This window comes from Thermobia domestica, chromosome 3 (genome assembly GCF_964235325.1).
Source record: "Thermobia domestica chromosome 3, izTheDome1.hap1.1, whole genome shotgun sequence".
NCBI lineage: Eukaryota > Metazoa > Arthropoda > Insecta > Zygentoma > Lepismatidae > Thermobia > Thermobia domestica.
In genome coordinates, this window is record NC_137456.1 from 94,396,411 (window position 1) to 94,417,550 (window position 21,140).

At 36.4% G+C, this 21,140-nt stretch overlaps 1 protein-coding gene across 1 annotated transcript in view; it reads left to right on the forward strand.

The window, feature by feature from the left end:
- LOC145681467 (GTP-binding protein Rhes) overlaps positions 1–21,140 on the forward strand; it is a 471,540-nt gene that overhangs the window by 291,033 nt on the left and 159,367 nt on the right. The window contains exon 2 of the mRNA XM_081753107.1: positions 16,743–16,900. Within this exon, the coding sequence (XP_081609233.1) occupies positions 16,743–16,900 (158 nt within the window). The remainder of the gene's footprint in view (positions 1–16,742; positions 16,901–21,140) is intronic.

The following is a 21,140-nucleotide window of genomic DNA, read 5'->3' on the forward strand; positions in this document are numbered from 1 at the left end:
TGAATTGAGCTGAAAATTAAATCTTGATCTTTAAAGATTAACTATTAATTTTATGCGTTCTGTACTTTTCTGAAGGAATAAAAGCTGGAATTGGTTTCAAGGCTGTTTCTGAGTGAATACTTTCTTCAAAATAATATTAAAATTTATAGAAAGATTTTCGAGACATTCGAGTCGAGTCGAGATTTTTAAGAGCCGTCTCGACTCGAAAATTCGAGTCGAGAAATCGTTTGTCTCGACTCGTCTCGAATTTTACAAAGTGTGTCTCGACTCGAATTCGAGTCGAGTCGAGTCGAGATTCGATACATGTCTCGACTCGAGCGCATCCCTATTTAACGAATATGCTCGCTTTTGCTCAGAATTGCACGAGTAAATTTGTGTAAAACTGTAATAGAAAATTATGGTCTTCATAACTAGTATAGATTTTTAGGTAGTTATTTATAAAGGTATCCAAGAAAGTTCTTTCGCTTTTTCACCCATCTCCTTCGAATATCGGTATGTTACCTAAGACTTACCTTGAAGATGAAAATAGCCCCGTCAGCATCGACGACCTTCTGTCAAAGTTCTGAAAGGCTATGGATTCCATCACTGTAGAACTTGGTGGGCGTGAAGCGAAGAGGGTATCAAGTGCATTTTGCACCTCTAATAGGGATTTCAAGTGGCGTCCTCTAAGGTGATTGTCCAAGGAATAGAACAGCTGATAATCGGACGCTGCAATGACCGGAGAGTATCGCGGATGCAGCAGTGTTTTCCACCCAAGGCGTAGAATGGTATCTCTGTCGACCTAGCCGCGTAGGGCTTAGCGTTGTCCTGTAACAGGAGGATCCCTCTACGATTCAGAAATGCTGGTTCCAGAGCTTTGAGTTTTTCTTGAACACGACTCAACTGCTGACCCTGACTGTACACAGTTGCATTGATGCTCTGACCAGCTGGTAGGAGTTCCCGATGTACGATGCCGCGAGCAGTCCACCAAACATACAGGAGGACTTTCTTCTGCTGCAGTGCTGGATTCAACTGTTTTGGAACCGGTCCATGGAATGCTAACCAATGATGACGGCGCCGTGTACCTTCGTACAGGACTCACTTCTCATCACATGTCAACACCCTGTCCGGAAATGGCTCTTCCTCAGACGAGACAGCATTGCTCGCGTTGCCTTTTGGCCCGGAGTTAAATCATATGGTACCCATCGACCCGATTTGTAGTGTTTCCCAAGTTGATGGAGGTGCTGCCGAATAGTTTCTCCACTCAAACTAAATTGTAGTCTCAGTTCTCACATGTCTGATCACTGTTCTCCTCAATTGCTGGTTGAAGATTTTCATCTTGTACATGTGTTGGACTTCCGGCACGTGGTGCGTCTTGGTGTGTTTCGCGTCTGCGTCCTTAAACTTGTTAAACCACCGCTGCACTGTCCGCGTAGTCACGACACTCTCACCAAAGGTCTGACACATCTTTCGCCACGCTGCAGCGGCTTTTGACCCCAATTTGAACTTGTGCAGCATATACGCCCTTATGACGATCTGTGGAGGTCCGATGTTCACTCTGTCCTTACACAAGTGTACGGTGTAACTGAGCTCCCAAACCAGTATGTTGGATATACCCACACCAACAACTCACCTTCGCCTTATCTCCATTCGCATTCAGTTGACGGTGTGAGAGCCAATGGAACACATACCACTACAAAACGCGACAGAACTTTCCTAGTTACCTTTATAGTAGCAACAGAAGATAGGAAATATTTTTAAATCATATTTCTGATGTGATACATTTCCAGTGATCTATATTATATGACAGTGTTAGGTTAAAACACACAAAACTTGTGATTTTGAAAATAAAGAGGAAAAAATAGAAATAAAAGAATCAATGAAGAGATCAATCTAAAAGGAATCCAATGTGAAAGATTACAGAAGTAAAGGAGAGAGAGTAAACTAAAGAATTTGAAGAAATGACAATGAAGGCGGACAAGGGGGTTCACAAGGTGATATAAGCATTATCTTAATAAGGTCTTCTAAAGACTTTCGCAATTTTCAGAAGTAAGGCACTATGACCTCTCGAGCAAAGCATGTTAGTTACGCCATTGGTGAGAAAGTTACTTACCATTCTAATCTTGAAGAAACGTGTAGTAACGTGTTTGTTCTCAGTTCTCCTAATTTGCACAACGAAATTAACTTTGTTATAAATCATGTGCCAAAATCAATATAGAATATTTGTACAACCTTGACGGAAGGATACGATCCCCAGTTGATTAGTGTTTCGTTGTTTAATTAGCGGAAGATTTTAATACCGATAGGCTAAGATTTCTGAAGTATTACTCTATCCCCTTTACTTAAGAGTGCCTTCTGATATTTCTCCTTTAATTCCTGGCATTTCACAATAAGATAATGTATTAAAAACGTTCTCTTTAGAAGCAGAAGAAACAATTAGATTCATTTCTATGGTCTCCAAAATTCAAAAATTGATTTAATATTTAGTCCATCATGTCTTCACTGTTTGCCTTTTCCCGTTTTGCCTTGTGATTCGTATCTCAGGAAACGTCAATCAAAAAATGGTACTTAATTATATGTTATCGTAAGGCAAAACGGGAATTGTCGTTTCGCCTTACAATAATTTTCATATATTGCTAGCCCTGCTTAAGCAAATGTACAGCTTGCTTTGAAACTGTTGCCACTTTCTGATATTAACTTCATTTTTAATTTCTCTTTAACAGATTGTTTTCTTTCGTTGTATACTCGTGTAAAAACAGTAGAATCACTTTTAACACTATCCATCTTACATGTACTTTATTACTTTTAACCTCAATGACAATAACTTACTCTGTCTACTAAAATAAAATTGCAACTCCTCGAAAACAACTAAACTCGGATCAGGAGTGAAATAAAAAATCCTCGCCAACGCTCACTACCTATGTGTAAAGAAAAAAGGACATTTTAAAATGATGGTTCTCATAATTATGTTTCATTTATAGAGTAATGAAAACATTTTTACAGAAACTTCGACTCACAAAACTTCCCAGCCATCAAACAGTTTGAGCCCAATTTCGTTAATGTACAAAAATTTTCAAGCAAAAAGCGTACGACTATACTTCGGTAGGAAAAAAAGAGAATAAACTTTTCCACAACTAAAAGGGAGGATAGTTTTATTTAGTTAATTTATTTTTTTTAAAAAAATGGGAATAACAAGGAACTTACAATAGCGATATATACAGGGGTAGCCGGGAAGAGGAATGGGGAGTTGACCCTCCAAACCATATCCTACCAAATGAAGTTCGCTTGTTATGTGTTTATTAAATTTGTTTAATACTTACAGCCAGGGACGTGAGCAGGAATTCATTTCAAGGGGAAAGGTCCAAATTCAATATGAAGACAAATTGTAATAACATTTGTAATACCGCCCTAAAATTAGACAAAATTCACAAAAAAAAGTCGGGATTTCGTGGAGGGGCCTTCGGACTCCCAGGACCCAATCCTCTACATACAGCAATTAAAGAATGTTATATAAAGAGAAGTATCTTTCCAAAAAAAAAAAAAAAAAAACAATGCTATTGCGTTAAAATAATTTTAAAAAATGAAATTAATCATCCACTATGATACTCTGGTTTGCCTAACTGGATGCATATTTGCGAATTTATTGCTATACTGCATATTGTATAATGGTGTCTGTCATTTATATCCATAAAAACGCAAAGTCAAACAAATTGACTTTCATGAATGATTTTTGCTTCCTTATTAATAATTTATACGTACATTTTGTATCTATGAATGTATTTGCAAGCCTACCAACATAAAGTTTGTAAGGCAAAACGGGAAAATGCACATTGAGATTTTCTGTTCTGCCTTACGTCAAGATGGAAAGTGATAACATGTTTTACATGCAAATTTCATTGCTAGAGGTCATAAGGCGAAACGGAAAAAGGCGAACAGTGCAGGAATCTTAGTGCATGTGTCACTAAGGAACATTTGTATCACTCTTACAAGGAGAAAGCAGACTTTAGTAAATGAACTTCGGGGCCATTTTTTGCAAGGTGATAGTGCACATTTTAAGTGTTCATATCACACACTAGGAGAGCGCAATGGCCTAATATAGAAGGGAAAACAGTCTTAAAGTTTTCGACTCGCCGTATATGTCGTACATTGCGCAACTTTATCAAATGACGAAGAGGTAGAATCCGTAGCCTGTGACTCACGTAGCAAGGGACAAGAGATCGATTTCCGCTGAAGTCAAGTAGTTTTTTTTGCTTCAACCAATAAAGTAGCCACTTGTAGCTACAAGTAAAATGTTAATTCTCCATATGTTTATAATGAATTAAAACATTAAAAATATTCAAATCAGTTGTAAAATCTTTCAATATTCCGTGTCAACCATAATAGCAACGAAATGTAATCCATTTCGTAAATATATTGATATCACGCGTTGTGTTATGGTTACCACAATCGTTGTGTAAAGAATGTTTTTGATGCTTCGTGTCTATATCTGTTGACAGTGTGTGTGTTACAAGCACTGACGCAAATGGCACGGAGGGATGAGGGGAACATATCCCCTCCAATCTTAGAACTGAGGGCTTTCCCCCCAATAATCCGATTTGAAATGTGTTTTGGGGGAAGAAATGTGATGATTTGTGTCCAATTGTCACAAAGGAAAATGAGATGAAATTGATATCCCTCCAGAATAAGCCTCAAATTTCCCCACCTCCCAATGTTGAAGACAAGTCTGCTCCCCTGATAATCCACAGTATTGTTTTTCAACTTCATAAATATTTTGAACATCGCTTTAAAAAAATATGGGAACGGTCTTACCCGTCCTCCTCTCCAATCTTGGAGACAGATATTCGCCGCTTATTACAAGGGGAATAAGGGGCAAATCTCCTTTGATTATACTAATATCAAGTATTACCAAAGGGGATTTCCTTCTCATCACCCTTGTAATTCTTACACTGTCAACAGATATAGACACGAAGCATCAAGAACATTTTTTTACACAACGACTGTGGTAATCATAATATAATATAAAATGAAATGAAATCTTTAAGTTTTACGTCCCACGGTTATGCCAGTTAGGCTAAAGGAGAAGGTGATTATGAGAAATGAATGGAATGAAGAAAGTGGGAGGAAACGGGAGAACCCCGAGAAAACCCACGAGCACGGTGTTTGTTCACCACAAAGTCCATACGGCGCGACCTGGGATCGAACCAGGGACCCCAAGCACCGTAGGTGAACGCTCTACCACTGAGCCACCGGGCCCCCAAGTAATCATAATATAACTCGTGATATCAATATATTTGTGAAATAGATTACATTCGTTACTAGTTAACACGGAACATTGAAAGATTTTACAACTGATTTTAATATTTCTATTCTTTTAATTCATTATGAGCATATGGTGAATTAACATTCTACTTTGGCTACAAGTGGCTACTTTATGGGTTGAAGTAAAAAAAAAAACTTGTTGACTTCACCGGAAATCGAACCCTTGATCCTTTCTACGTGAGTCACAGATGCTACTGATTCTACCACGCCGTCACTTGATAAATTAGCGCAACGTACGACATATACGGCGAGTCGAAAACTTTAAGACGCTTTTTCTCTGCTATATTAGGCCATTGCGCTCTTCCAGTTTGTAATATGAACACTTTAAATGTGCACTATCACCTCCCAAATAAATGCCCAGAAATTCATTTACCAAAGTGTACTTTCTCCTTATTAGAGTACATACGTCACTGGTAGGAGCATATGTGTAACAATCAGAGGAAGACAAACAAAAATTGTGGATTTTTAAAATATATACAGAGGCTGTTCCATGTATATCTTACCAAATTGCACATACCAAATAGTTACGAAAATCCATGGCACGAAGTGTGACAGATGTGTACCTCTCTGATTCCGAACGATGGCCCGGCAACGTAGTTTCCATTGTAGAGGGCTCCGTTGGATAACTGCAAGAGTGATCTTGTTATATTAATCCTTCATGGCTTTGCAAAGAACATTCACGGTTTTCAGATGCCTCTTACCCAAAGGATTCTTAAGCATTTCAAATCTACAAAAGTCAGTCCATTGGACTTGTATCTGGCTAATTTTACATGTATCTTGTTGCAAGACATGACCTGTACTTCAGTAGCCTCCTTCATATACTGAAAAAATGTGAGGAAATACTTTCAGGTATGTAACTAAACTTTGTTTTGATGGATACAGACCATGTTAATCTCGGTTACGTACACTTCTGGTAGCTCCTGCTTGTAAATCGGCATCCTTATCTCTTCCTGGTAGTACTGCAAGTAATTCTGTTGTTCTTCACCCTGCGAATCTTCAGTTTACCTCGGTGACAGTAGCCGACCATAAACTCTTTCGAGGAAGACTCTTTGCATGTCCAGATCCACTTTGTAAAGCGCTTCATTCCTTCGTCTCTGTATATGATGGATCTTGGTTTGCTGCTGTCGGAAAGGTTTTTAAATTTGAGTTGAGTTTAATGTCCCATTCAGCAGCTAGGATATATGAGACATGGAGCTACTCGTTAACATGGAATCCGCACCATATGAGCTCCTGTCTGGAATCGAACCCGGGTCTTCCATGCCAAAGGCTCGTACGCTAACCGCTTAGTCACGAAGGAACTCACAGTAGGAAATATATACAGATACACCTCATGCAATGTAGCAAGATACTGTTACTGGCCTCTCATTTATTTCGTTCATTAAGAAATTTTCTTAATTTTTGCACCACGTTTAAGTCGAAATACCAGTAATTGTATTTTCTAATTTGCAACTACTTTACAATGATGCCACATACCTACGTAAGCAGAGAAGAGTAAGGATACGATTTAGTTGAATAGTTTTGCTAATATAGATAATTTAAGTTTAATTACAAATTTTCAATAAACTGAATATTCATCCAGGGCCTAGACGAAGTATTTTTACTGTTTCAATGTTAATGATCTATACGGACAAACTGTAATAGTTTATTATACCGTAACATTAAAATAACAGAAAAATTCATATGAACTTGTTAGAAAAAGTGCATAGTTTCATAATTATTAATTTCCATAATGGAGGAAAAGAAATATATCAACACACACTATTACGATTTTGAGAAACCGTGGAGTAGCGGTCCATATCAGTGTAAAGGAAATCATACATGCATAATTCAAAAATGCATATTTCATTAATGTGCAGTGGGTGAACAAAGGATTTTCTGGAGGATTTAGTTCCTAGACATGCTGTCAATGACATTCTCAGATATACTATGATTTCAAGGTGGGTCCAAAATAGATGAGAGATGAGCCTTGACAACGATGGATACTGAATGCTTTAGCGAGAAGTTGAAAGTGTCGGGTACTGTTCGGAAAAACGTGTGCTGCGATATAGTTTGTCACGGTATATTCCACGTTTTTCATGTATACGCGTGAAACAAAACATACCTACACATATTATTGGTCCCCCCGGGGAGAAAACCCACGGACACCATGTTGTCCACCACAAACTTACTTGGCCGGGGATCGAACAAGGGGACCACTGAGCCACCGTGCCTCCAGTAAGTCAAATGAACTTATATATATACTACCTGATTTAAGCATGAAAATGTCTCTAAACATGCCCCGCCATAATATGCGAGAAGCACATGTGTCACTGATTCAAACTTAAGCTGTAAGAACCCTTTTCTTATAGCCTCGGTACTTAAAGATGACGTTAAAATTCCAAGTCAACTAACGAAATGAAAATGTCTGTATTAGACAATGTTTTTTTTTTTTAAGACTTTTGATGATGGATTTCCACATTAATTACGTTTTCAAGTTGAACACGATGTAAATCAATTAAACCAACTTATTATTTATTCATTTATTCATAACTTTTCATACAATCGTGTACAAAATGATACAGAACTTTTCAGTTTACCAAATAGGTATTTTCCGAGCATGAAAATAATAACGTGGAGAACAGTTCGACCTACATAAAAAAGAAGATATGAGAAATATAAATACTATGGTAATATACAGCATAAATATATATCTTACATAACATACGAATCTAAAATGAGAAAATAATTGCTTTCAATATGATACATACATAAACAGAATACTTTTTCGATTCAAAAAATTCCAATTATTATTGAAATATTGCGCTTAAGAAATATTGACTTTTAACTATTCTAGTTGAATTATTGACTACTTATTAGCTCGAAAGCTTCTTCTTCTTCTTTTTATCTTTAGTGTAACATCTCAAGTTTTGCACATAGATTATGGGAGACGGTGATGATGAAATGAGATGGATTATAACGGTGGGATGATGAAAGTAGCAGAAAACGGAAGAACCTAGAAAAAATTCACTCACATGCTGTTTGTCTATCACAAAAGCCACTTGGCGGGAGCCGGAATCGAACCACGAGTCTTCCGTCCCAGAATTGAGAGCTCTACCACTGAGCCACCGCGATCCTATTCCTTCAATTATTTGATATCTAAATCAAATTATTGTTCACGTAAATTGTGTGATCGATGTACATATCACCAACGTCATAATGAATATTCTAGAAATATTGAGAATTATCAATTTAGTGATTTTTTTACACCATATTTGTTTTTCTTTTTTTCTCACTGCAACACAATTAATTTCCATCTTAAGATGAATGGGCGACGTCATATTAGAAAAAGTTATTATGGTCTGAAATGAAATCAGAGGGTACCTCATCAGAGGAAAACCACTAGCACTGAGCTAGCACGTCTCTGTTGAAAGTATTATTAATTAATTCAGTTTAATTTTCAGTATAGTTTATATGTAAATAAATATCTGCCCACCATTCGGAGAAGCCGAGAGTGATGTCATGGTCTTGTCGTTCTACAATTGAGGGGCTTAGTGGAAAAGGGGCGTATCCCACAAAATTTGGAAAATCGAGATATCTACATATTTGGATACATGGAACTATCCGGTATATTGAGAAGAAGTGTTATGACTCGGCTCCGTATACTGTGGATCCTATAAGCGTAGGACGAAAATGAGGAAATTTTTGTGTCAAAAATGTTAGTGGAAAAATGACGTATCCCCTTTCAGCTGCAACTCTTGAGTGGAAAAATGACGTATCCCGCTTCCAGCTATATTGTGAGTTTGTGGTGATATAACACTATCTGTCATTGGTTGTGAATCTAGAAATCAACCAAGTGTGACCGCTGATACATGTTGGTGTTGAAAGTAATAATGGATGCTGTGCAGGACGTTGAAGGTAATTCTAGTCTGGAAAATTCGCCTGTTAAACCACGAAAGAGACAACGAAACGAAGACAAATGGAAGGATAATGAACGTAAGCGTAAGAGGAACGCAGGAAAGAGTTACGTTGGACGCACAGGTAAGCAAGTACCGGATAAAATGCGAAGTGATGTGAGGTGTTGTAAAACTGAGTGGTGTAGATATATGAAGGATATCGATTCTGAAACCAAAGATAATATTTTCATTTCGTTTTACAACATGCAAGATTTCAACACTCAAAATGCCTATCTATTTGGGCTAATCAGGAGGTCAGAATGTGAACGTGTGTACATTAAAGACAGGAAAAATGTAAATGTCTCCAGGCGTGCCAATACTTTTCATTATGTTCTTCGTTCATCATCAGGAATGGAAGTTAATGTATGCAAGCAAGCATTCTGCAATGCCCATGGTATCACTGAACGTAGACTGCGTACCGCCCGTGGTGAATCGAGAACACATACAAATGATATGCCTACCAAACCATTGCATTTTCCCAAAGAAGACTGTCGAGGTAAACATCACAACCACCCCCATGCTATTTCGGAAGAAAAACTAGATATTGTCAGGAATCATATTAGATCGTTTCCAAGATACCGTTCTCACTACAGCAGAGCTGCAAACCCTGAACGTTCATATATAGTTTCTGTGCATTCTGTGCAACAAATGTACGATTTGTATGTAAAACAATGTGAAAAAAAAGAAATCGGTCCAGTGAAATTACATACATATCGATATGTGTTCAATAATGAATTTAACATCGCATTTAAAATGCCAAACACCGACACATGTAAAACTTGTGATTCGATGCTACATGTAGAACCTAGACCATCTGAATATCATATGCACATTCGTAAAGCCGAAGCAGCCTACCAATCTTTGAGAAATGCAAAACAGGAATGCAAATACATTAATAGCAGCACTATAGTTGTTGCTATGGATCTGGAACAAGCACTTCCAACACCGATGATAAGCACGGAAACTGTTTTCTATTTGCGGCAGTTGTGGACATATTGTTTTGGGTTCCATTTCTGTCATGATGATTCTGCAGTTATGTGTGTCTGGCCAGAATCTGTCGCTTCTCGTGGTAGTGATGAAATTGGAAGCTGTATTCTTCGAGTAATAATGCACCTACCAGAGGATATTCGCAACAGACGTAATTTAATAGTGTATAGTGATTCGTGCGTCGGGCAAAATAAAAATTCTGTCATTATGGGACTCTGGCTGTATTTGTTAGTCGTCACCAACCTCCAGACAATAGAACATAGATTTTTGGTTCCTGGCCACACATTTCTCCCCTGCGATGCTGATTTCGGTATTATTGAGAGGGCGAAGAGGAAAACACAATCTGTGTACACCCCTGCTCAATGGGCCACTCTGATAAAGACAGCACGCAAAAAGAAACCATTTCAAGTCATCGAAATGACAACAGAAGACATGAAGGTTGTATCAGCGTTGCGGTCTGTTCTTACATTTCGCAAGAAAACAGAAGATGGAAAAGTCTTTAATATGAGAGCAGCGACTAGCATGAAATTTCTGAAAGGCAGCCAACTAGTCCAAGTAAAATACACATACTCGACATGTGAGCCTTGGACTACTCTAAGTTTGCAGCAAAAAAGAGGACGACCGCGCTCTCTGCAAGATATGGTTTTGGTATCCAAGTATCCGGAAGGAAGACCTATTCAGAAACCTAAGTATGATAATCTAATGAGCATGCTAAACTACATTCCACCCATCCACCACGGATATTATAGGTCTCTAAAATGGAACAATGACAACGCGAACCACGCAGGGGTAGAGGATATTGACAGTAGCGATATCGAGTGATTGTATATAGTGAAGTGTCTCTTCAAAGACGCGAGTACTGTACCCTGGGTAATGGTTTATTGTGGACTATAATGTGCATTATACTTGTCTGCAATGTTGTGTTTACAGTGTGTACGGTTCTAGCATATTAGAGTGCTGTCGTACGAAGGAAATATTTTTGTTCTCGAAACTATGTTATCTGAGTGGCAATACAAACATGTGTGATTTTTTTTTTTTTTTTTTTTTTTTTACTAAGTGGAGTACGTGAACATTATTGACAGAGACGAACATGGTCTAACTGTTGTGTTATTCTGTGTGTTACATCAATATTCGCGTATTGGAACTTTCATTTTGATTCATTAATATAGAAAGCTCGTATTGGTTTCGCAACCATGATCATGTGCATATCTTATGTTTATTTATTCTTAAAGATAAGAAGTAAGATACATGGTGATTTTTTCTGAAACATGTCAGACCTTCTTCTAATATGTATTGTTATATTTATGTACCTTTCTTCCATAGTAAAACTTCTGTCAGTTGCAACGCAAAACCTTCTGTTTCTCTAAAACATTCAAACGCCCCTTTTCCACTAAGCCCCTCAATTTTGGAGATGATATAGTTTAATAGGGAATGGCTTATTCAATAAGGTTTGATCTTGCATGATGATTATACAACAACTTACTGCTTGAACTCAAGCTTCAAGCTCTCGCCTCCTTAAGTGGTGTGGCCAGGTCTGAATTCAGGCTCGTGCTGGGGTACTAACGAGGGCGGTGGACAAGTCCACCAAAAGGGAGCTCATACAAACGTGAATACGTATTATATATATAATTTTTCGATTTTTCGAAAATTCCACATAAGGATTTACATTCACCCAAGTCATTTTGTTACTTTCTAGTCCAATAGTCCCTCCCAGGTCATCCTCCTCCCGCAGATTCCAATAGACGATATTTTACCTCCGGAACTATGTTTTAACCTGCGAACAGACTTTTGTGCGTACTTTCTGCTGTCATAAGATACTTGTACTATATGGGGCAGAAACATGAACATTTTGCAGAAGTGATGAAAAAAAATATCTTTCGAATGTGGGTGTGAAGAAAAAGGGAATTCTGTGAGTCGACCGGAAGGTAAATGAGAAGATATCAGAAAAAGTGGGGGAGAAAAGGTCAATTTTAGATGTAATTGAAAAGAGTAATTTTTGGAGACATTGGCGAAAAAGGAACGGTATCTTAAGAAACGTGATACAGAATATTGTGGCAGGAAAGAGAGGGAAGGGGCGACGAAGGAGTCCACACTTAATGGACAGTATCAAAACAAACAGAAAATCATGAGTGAAGATAAAAGGGTTAGCTGAAGACCGTGGTACATGGAAACTTCTTTGTTGCCTCAAGTGACCTGCCGATAATGGCAAAATACTTACGATGATGATGATGATGGTGATTGCATAATTTTGTTCAGGTCAATAAGATCTGTCGATTGGACATTTTGTTTTCGTTAAACACTTAAAATATTGTAGATTTTTCCCTCAAAGCATATATTGACTTTGCACACAAAATTATCTGTTGCTTGTTATAATTATTATTGTAATTAGATAACTCGTTCCACAGATACTCATAAACGCAAAACAGTATATCAATGAGCTCCCTAAAGCCTCGAAGCACAATGAAAGCATTAACATTCTCTTGCTACCAAAAAACATTTTCACTCTAAGCTATTTACTTACATAATTGCTCATATTCATCATTAATTAATTATCCTCTGTAAATCTGGTCAATCTATTCATTGTAACCAATTATCGCTAGAAAAATAGTGCAAAAAAGAAGCAGAATGTATGTAGAAGAAAGAAAGAAAATTATATTTACAATATTAGAGTTCGACATATTTTTAAAAACTGTAAAACGGAAAAGGCATTTTAGTAAGTGTTGTATCGGTACCTTTTGTACTGTTTTGTAGCCAAGAGCAAAGGTGTGTCTGGGGATGCTTGCCTCACATAGAAATCCGAGTAGTGATTCGGACTTCACTATAATCATTAGGGACCCATTTAATATATTATGGGTGCAAAAAAAGGGACGTCAAACTTCGATCAGTCAGTGAATCAAGATGTCTTGTTAAAGATGTGATGCGCGTTTTTCATCATTGTTTTCGATTCTACTACGCGAGCTTGGGACTAATAACGATCCGAGCCATTATTTGGGAATATATCTTGTTCCCATTCTCCTACAATAGTTCAACTCATTACCATACTTACACACACACGCCAGACAGCTACGAAAGAGCATATGTATATGATAACTGAGATAAACTAGTTAAGTAAATACAAGATGTCATATTTATCATTATAAAGTTCAAATAATAATCTAAAACTAAAGAGCAAGATATTGATCCATAAATACTATTTTATTTCCCTTTAAACTGTTACTTAAAGACAATATATTGGTTACTATCGCACTTCGAATCGTTAAAGCTTCCAGATGGGTTCTTTTCTAGCTACCCTCAGGACCAACATCATACAATATACCTTAATATCTGAAATGCTGGCAGATTTTATAACCTTCATTGACAAAATTAGGGATTTTGAATCAGTGGTGGGACCAAGGGAGGTTTGGATCTCCAAGGGAGAGACAATTGCCCCCTTTGAGTTTATGATTTATAAATATTTTAACCAATAGAATAGTAACAGACTAATGTAAAACGTTAAGCTGTACTTATATCTAAGGTAGTTCCATCCTCCCAAAGAAAAATCTCAAATGACAGAGATATTCTGAAAACGTATACTTTAGAAGTGATATCGAGTGAATGAGGTGGATTGTTAAATACTGTAAATAAGGCGAAATAAATGTATAATTGTGTTATCATACTATACAATCACGTATGACAACCTGCATGTAGGTCCTTGTTCTAGGTAACCTCAAACATTTACGTATATTTTTACCAAATTCATCTAGTAATTATTTTGCATAATTCTGTTAGTTTTACCCTATCGTTTAGTTTTATTATTTAATAGATAATATTAAGCAATTATTTTGTTTTATTATTCTTTATCTTCATTCTATTCTCACACTCGAAATGAGAAAATAACCATGTCTGAGATTTTGTTCATGAAACTCATGGTAGTAGTTCGACGATAGCCGTTACCAAAACACTAACAATATTAGATGTTCACTGGAAAGGCCAATAAACTTATAACTGGTAAACTGGAATTAATTCACACACGGAAAATTGAACTTTTCACAAACAAAGCAGCGCAAACAATCACTCCAAACTGTAGCGAAGGAGGAAAACGATGTTACTCGCCTCGTTGCGAACGCTGAACTAATTACGGGGGGGGGGGGGATTCCACGAAGGAACTTAAGGAAGGAAAGTTAGGCATACTATGTCCTGCAACAGACTTAGAACAGCATAGGAAGAGGAAATCACACAGATGCGGTTAGACAACGAGGAAACATATTTAGCACTTAGTTCGAGTGGGATTTTCATCAGTCCTTTGGATTGAAATAGGAATCCTCTGGGGAAAACGTACACTCATGTCCAAAATTATTGTCACATGTCTATAAATAAATATGTTATTGTAGGAATATAATTTGATAACTAATTCGCCCAGTATTTCTTATAATGTTAGTAGGTCTATGTGTATAATCGGCAAAGACATGTACGTGTCAAATTTCATGTCAAAAGAGCAGTAAACAAGAACAATAAAACGAAAACAAGACTTTCTTCTCCATTTAGCAACATTTAGTTTTACTCATTCTAATTTTCGTATTTATAATTGTTTTCCTATGAAATTTACCACAAATATACATTTCCCGATTATACACATAGTATCAGTATTAAAAGTACCCTGCAAAATCATTATGAAATTATACTCTTACAAGAAGACAGTTATAGATATACAACAATTATTTTGGATATGAGTGTTCATATACACTTTCAAATATTACTCATAATCTTATTTATCCCGTGTGAATAATGGGCTTATAGATAGCACATAATAAACAATGAGGACATTATATATTAATGAAAGGTGGAAACAACCGATTTAAACTTGCTTTTACACAACAAATTCTCTGTAGTTGTAAATTCAATACCACACAAAGAGTGAAATGTGAATGACTGGACCGAGACTCGAACCTGGAAACTCAAGCATACCATGCCGAATCATTGGTCTCCAGCATATCCGGTTCAGTCATTCACTTTTTCTCTCTTCTCTCTTTCTGTGTTAATAGTAACATTACTTTCTTGTTCAAATTCCCCTTTTTTTCCTTTTTACCAATTAGATTATCCTATTAATGTTGCTGAGGGAATTACAAACGGTTAAAATGCTGACAGACTCCAAAACAACACCGCTCACCTGCAAATCACATTAAATCACTTGCACTCGGCTACTAGATTTCCACGAAGCGACAGTGACAGAAACTTGGTTGGCTGGTTGTCAATCTACATCATCATGACAACAACAGTCAGAAAGCATATTGATTCTACACGTGTTCCCCTAAGATATCTAGGCTCCTCATGAAGCTATAGTAACTACTAAAACAAATATTTTACAGGAGCAAATACACTCAATAGAATAAGAATAGGAATGTACATAACATACAGTCAGACAAATCATCTTGCCCAACAAGAACCGTGCAATTTTCCCACCACATGAAGAAGACAGCATCTTCCATTCAACAAGGATCACGGAAGGTAACACCATCACTGACCAGGGCTGTTTTCCAATTCCCAATGAGACAAAGAAAACTTGAAGGAAAAAAGAGGAAATTCTCGACAAATCTAGAAAAAGTATGTCTTTCACTTGTTTTCTAGCCCCTACATATAAGGTTAGGTCCGCATCAGAACCATATACACATTCTGTCACTTTTCTTGAGGGTGCTGTTTCTTTCCTCAAGTCGGTACTATGGGGTCACGATTTCAGGCTGATAATAGGGAAATAAATTTACGCTACCATAATACATAGCTGCTGGACGCCCTTGCCTTCTTAAGGACATGGACTTTATTAGTTGAATCTATTGATTAGGCCACTCAACTCCCCCATTGGGGGAGTAAGTCAGATTAAATCTCTCGAAGTCTAAAAAGCTTTTTTTTCTCAATTACATCCAAATGATCATATTCATTTCAGTACTGTTGTTTGTTATTAAAGAAGTTTATTACATCTAAACCAGTGAAAATTCTATACTCTAACGGGCTAGTTTATTCTAAAATTATTTTTAGAATAAGTTTTATCATAATAACATTCGTTGGAGCATATTCGTTGATTTTAACATTGCTTGAACCTACCTCGTGTTAAGAAAGAACTATCCAAAAGTAGAGCAGCATTATATTTCCCTTCTCTTTCCAGGTAAACACATCAAAACTTTACGACAAGCCGCACAAAGTGTTAGTTTCAACTCCATACAAGACCAACATAGCGCACTGTCAATACCACGATCAGGCTGTTGTTTAATTTGTAGTAATCTTGAACAATGAAAATCTGTTGTTTCAAAGTATTTTGCATTATCTATTGGTGAGCCTTGAGAATGCCAGAGTATTCTCGTGGCATGCAGAGCTGAACTTTTGACACTTTGTAGAGCTGCCCATGAAGCTTGGTGCCTTCATCTGGAAAGGCAAGAGAATAAAACGCAAGTCCTTTTTATTAACACCGTGTATATTTCGATTTTAAACTGCTGTTGATCTACCTGTTTATCCTAAAATATGCTATAAATAACATTTATAACTCTTTTGTTACAGGTTCCTCAATAACAAATTTGAGGAAAGCTACACTCCGACAATAGAAGACTTCCATAGGAAGTTGTATCGCATCAAAGGGGAGGTCCATCAGTTGGACATCCTTGATACCTCTGGCAACCATCCATTTCCGGCCATGCGAAGACTGTCTTTTCTCACAGGTAAGTATTACTTACATCGTCTGTAAGATTCAAAGATTTAAACCTATTTTTATCAGCAATTTGATGGAATCAAGGGCTATTTCTCCTAATTTAATTTGTTTTGATAATTGGTGTAGCCTTTCTCGCGCTGAACATTATTATCAATCACTGGTGGAAAGTTTTAGGTTTGAATGCTTCTGTTATAAGTGTATCTTTCCCTTAAATTTAGAAAATTCAGAAGTCAAATTAACTTACAGATAAAGTGTGAATGATCTGTCCTAAGGGAGGTTTTTGACACATTTACCTAGCGTAGCTATGCGGTAACATTAAAACAGTGGCCTGTTTTCCAAAACTTACACCCGTTTACTTTTCTACATAACTAAGGGGCTGCCTCATCGCTGAAAATGATAGGATTTCATTGTTCTGTATTAAAGTCTGTGTATTCATGCAAAACTTACGTCATTTTACCTTGTCTTATGGATACAACCTTTGTATCAAGTAAAGTTTTTTAGGGTGAAATAGTAAACGTTTGTGTAAGATCTTTCATATTGTTCGTGGCACCTGCAACTCTCTGCTAGCTTTTTACGTGTCGAGCTGCGCAAAATGATTTCTCTCACGCAATCCATAACCCTTCCTCCAAGACGGGAGATCGGCCTTTCTTTGAATGTCATTTTCTTTGATTACAAATGCACCCTGTCTCACTAAATGTTTTATGTCACTTCAAAATGTACGAGTATTTGTGTGTTGGTGGATCATCTGCTTCGTTTGAATTTACGCTGTACACTCACAATACTTTTTCATTTCTAAAACTGCAAAGCGTACCAGCCTAGTTGTCGGTTGAACGCCATTTTTGATACCACTGTTCTCTACTGCTAGAAGTCGTACCTAGTGATCCTGTCCCAGAGAAGATAAAAGAACATGAGTTAACTGATCTTGGATACCACATTTACCTGTTTTTCTGCTCTCACTGTATTTAATAGATAGCGTAATTATTAAATATACAAACTGTATATCTTAATTTTGATCCATGCATTATTTGGTTTCAGTTTTCTTTTAGGTAATCGTGTAGTGTTGTTCTGGCCATTCCCACTTTTTTCCCGTTACCCGCAGAAATTATTGCAACTATACAGATTTTTCTGTCTTAATTTCATCAGTTATGAAAAAACCTGATCACTTTCTAGATATATTAAAAGTTGGATTACATAAAAAAAAAAAATCGACAAAAGGCGAAAGACAAAAATAAAGAAAAAAAAATTCAAAGGTCAATATATTTAAGATTCAGTGCAATGAATACATATCATTGCGGGCAAAAGAAAGAAAAAAAATATAATTGGTTAATCATTCAAAAAAAAAAACACTGTAGTAGCATTTTATTGAGTCTCTGTCCCAAGAGGAGACATTTCGACAATTTTATGAGTCTTTGTTCTCACGTCGATAATAACTCCTTTTTTCAACTCTCTTTACGCACTGTGATTTGTGTCCATGAGAGTATTTAATCGTTTTTGTTTTAACTATAGACAAATAGTTGCTTCATATCACATATATATTTATATTTCTCATTTCGTCACTTGACGCACTTGATATAACATTTCAAAGTTTATCAAGATTAAAGAAAAATTATCGAATCCAGTCCCAAACATTGGGAACATATTTCCATATTCCTGTATTCACATTACTAAATTATTAACCTAATTTCAGTTCGTTGAATTTAAGATCACTATTTTCTTTTTTTCTAGTATAGATCGTGTAGTCGAAGATTATAGTCACTGAATAGTTAGTAAATCCGATCGTAGGGGAAGGATTTGTTTCATAGTTTACTGATAGAAGGATTCGTTGGAGGGGCACACTGTTTCGTAGCTTACTGATTTCACTATGATCTTGCAAATAAATTTGGATAAGGATTAGGGTTATTTTTACTTTTCTTACGACCTGCTACTTGTTTTATTTACATGCCGTATTTAACATGATATTCAACTTTAATAGTCACAAACATCAATAACAACTCAACAAAATGTAATTTATTACAATTTACGCGGTAATACTATATATCACAAAGAGTTGGTTAACATCGGGTGTCAAAAATCTATGGCAACCTAAAACAACCAGGGTAAATACCGAGCCCTCTACATACATACTCACATATATATATATATTCATATTACTCAATATAATAAATTTCACTTTAATATCCATCGTAGTATTTCGTCGACATTTAAATTCTACATAACCTTTTTATATTCAATAAGTATCCATATTTTATTGGCTCAAAATAAACAAAACCCTGATTATAAAAATTCACTTTTTTTTTTATATAAGGTTGCGACATTGAACTTTATATATATAAACCCGATAATCAATAATCATTCTCAATTTACTAAAGATCCGCGTATAAAGAAATAGTTGGTGTTATTTAATAAGTTGACATAAGAGGTGGAAATACAACAAATAGAGCAGGCACGTAACTTTTAAAACTATGTAAGTACATATATAGATGTATATACAGAAAAAAATCAATGTTATTCGAAACTAGTGGGCCCAAACTACTAATACATACACACTATATGACCAATCAATAAAAAGAAAAACCAGAAATCAGTAATCAATGGATATAATTTGTACGATCAATGAATAACAAATGTTTTCAGGAATCTGAAAGCATAGTGTACCTTCTCGTCAGTTTCTCCCGTGGTGGATTGAATATCGCGAAAATGGTCCTGAGTTGTGCTGCAATACCTCCACGAATTGCATCCCTCGATGTCTCAGTTAGTACATACGATCGAAATAAGAGATATGAATATTGTACGTTTTCATGAGTTTCAGAAACCGGGGGGGGGAGGTTGAAAAATTTGAAAAAAAAATCTCGAAGTAATGAAGACAGAGAGAGAGATAGAGAAGAAGGAAGACGAAGAATAGGGGCGCCAAAGACTTAAGTGGGAAATAACTAACGCTACAAAGATAAAAGTCGAATTTCGCTCTCAACAAAATCCATAGCCAAAATATTCTTAACATGCCAAAAGGGTGGTCTACTCAAATACGTAGACTCAAGGAGCGCCCTGCTGCCAAGGATGCAAGTTCTGTGTCCATCAGATCCCAATCCCACAAGAGTTTGGTTGTAAGATTGAAATCCGATCCCCGTATCCGGCCCAAACCAGCAGGGTCCCGAAAATCCTCCGGAAGGTTAGAGACGACGTTAATTTAGAATTTCAAAAGAAAAAAAATCATCCGACCTCTTGGAAACTAGAAGATTCCAGAATAGTAATGAAATTAGAGTAATAGCTAAGATATCCCTAATTAGAATTTGCCAAAATAAAAAAAATTAAATAAACTGAATTTTGGATCGGTGATTTCAATAACCAAACATCACCGATGGCTACCCCGCGCAGACATGCCACAGTCTGGGACGTCGTTAATTTCCCTCATCTAATTAAACTAAGAAAAGACATGAAAATACTTAAGGGGACTAGGGGTCGACGTCCGGGTACGCTAATGACATGAATATTAATTTAGTAGCAGTTGATTTAATCGGATAGTCCGAACTGAGTTATATGAACACTGCACAATAAATAAATAAGGTAAGCAACGGAAAAAAAAAAATCTCGGAGAGGCTATGAATGTTAAAGGTACAAATGACCGAAACCTGTACTTTTCGATGATCACAGGAAATAGCAGTTATTTTTCTTAATTATCATTTCTGTCAACCTTTAGAAGTAATTCCCACATGATGCTACCCTGTCTATTGAAAGGCTTAAGATCTGGGGCTGTTGTTATGAGGTACTTAACTACGAAGTAACACACAATTCCCAACTACAATTTACTATCCAAGTAGCAAACTCGGTTGGATGAATGTACTGGTGTAGAAGTCAAAACGCGAGAGATTTTTTTTTTTCGTAAACGTATTCATATTTTCACTATATAACATACACTAGGCCTATCCATTTAAATGTAGGTGTCATCATCTCATTCATATTTTATATCATATTATTAATATATCATTACATTCATTCATTATCTACTAATTTTCGCGCGAAGTAATATTTTATAGACACCCTATTTCATACATTTTACACGCAGGCCATACACATATTTATATTACACACTAATAAATATATAATTATCACAATCTATCACGCTCAAACTACTACACAATAACATTCATCGAACCACGTACTCCTTGTTTCGAAACACCCAAATTGTATTTACTTCGCAGTTTTAAAAAAAAATCATACGTGTATTCACTGAAAGTTAAATTGTCAACGATTAA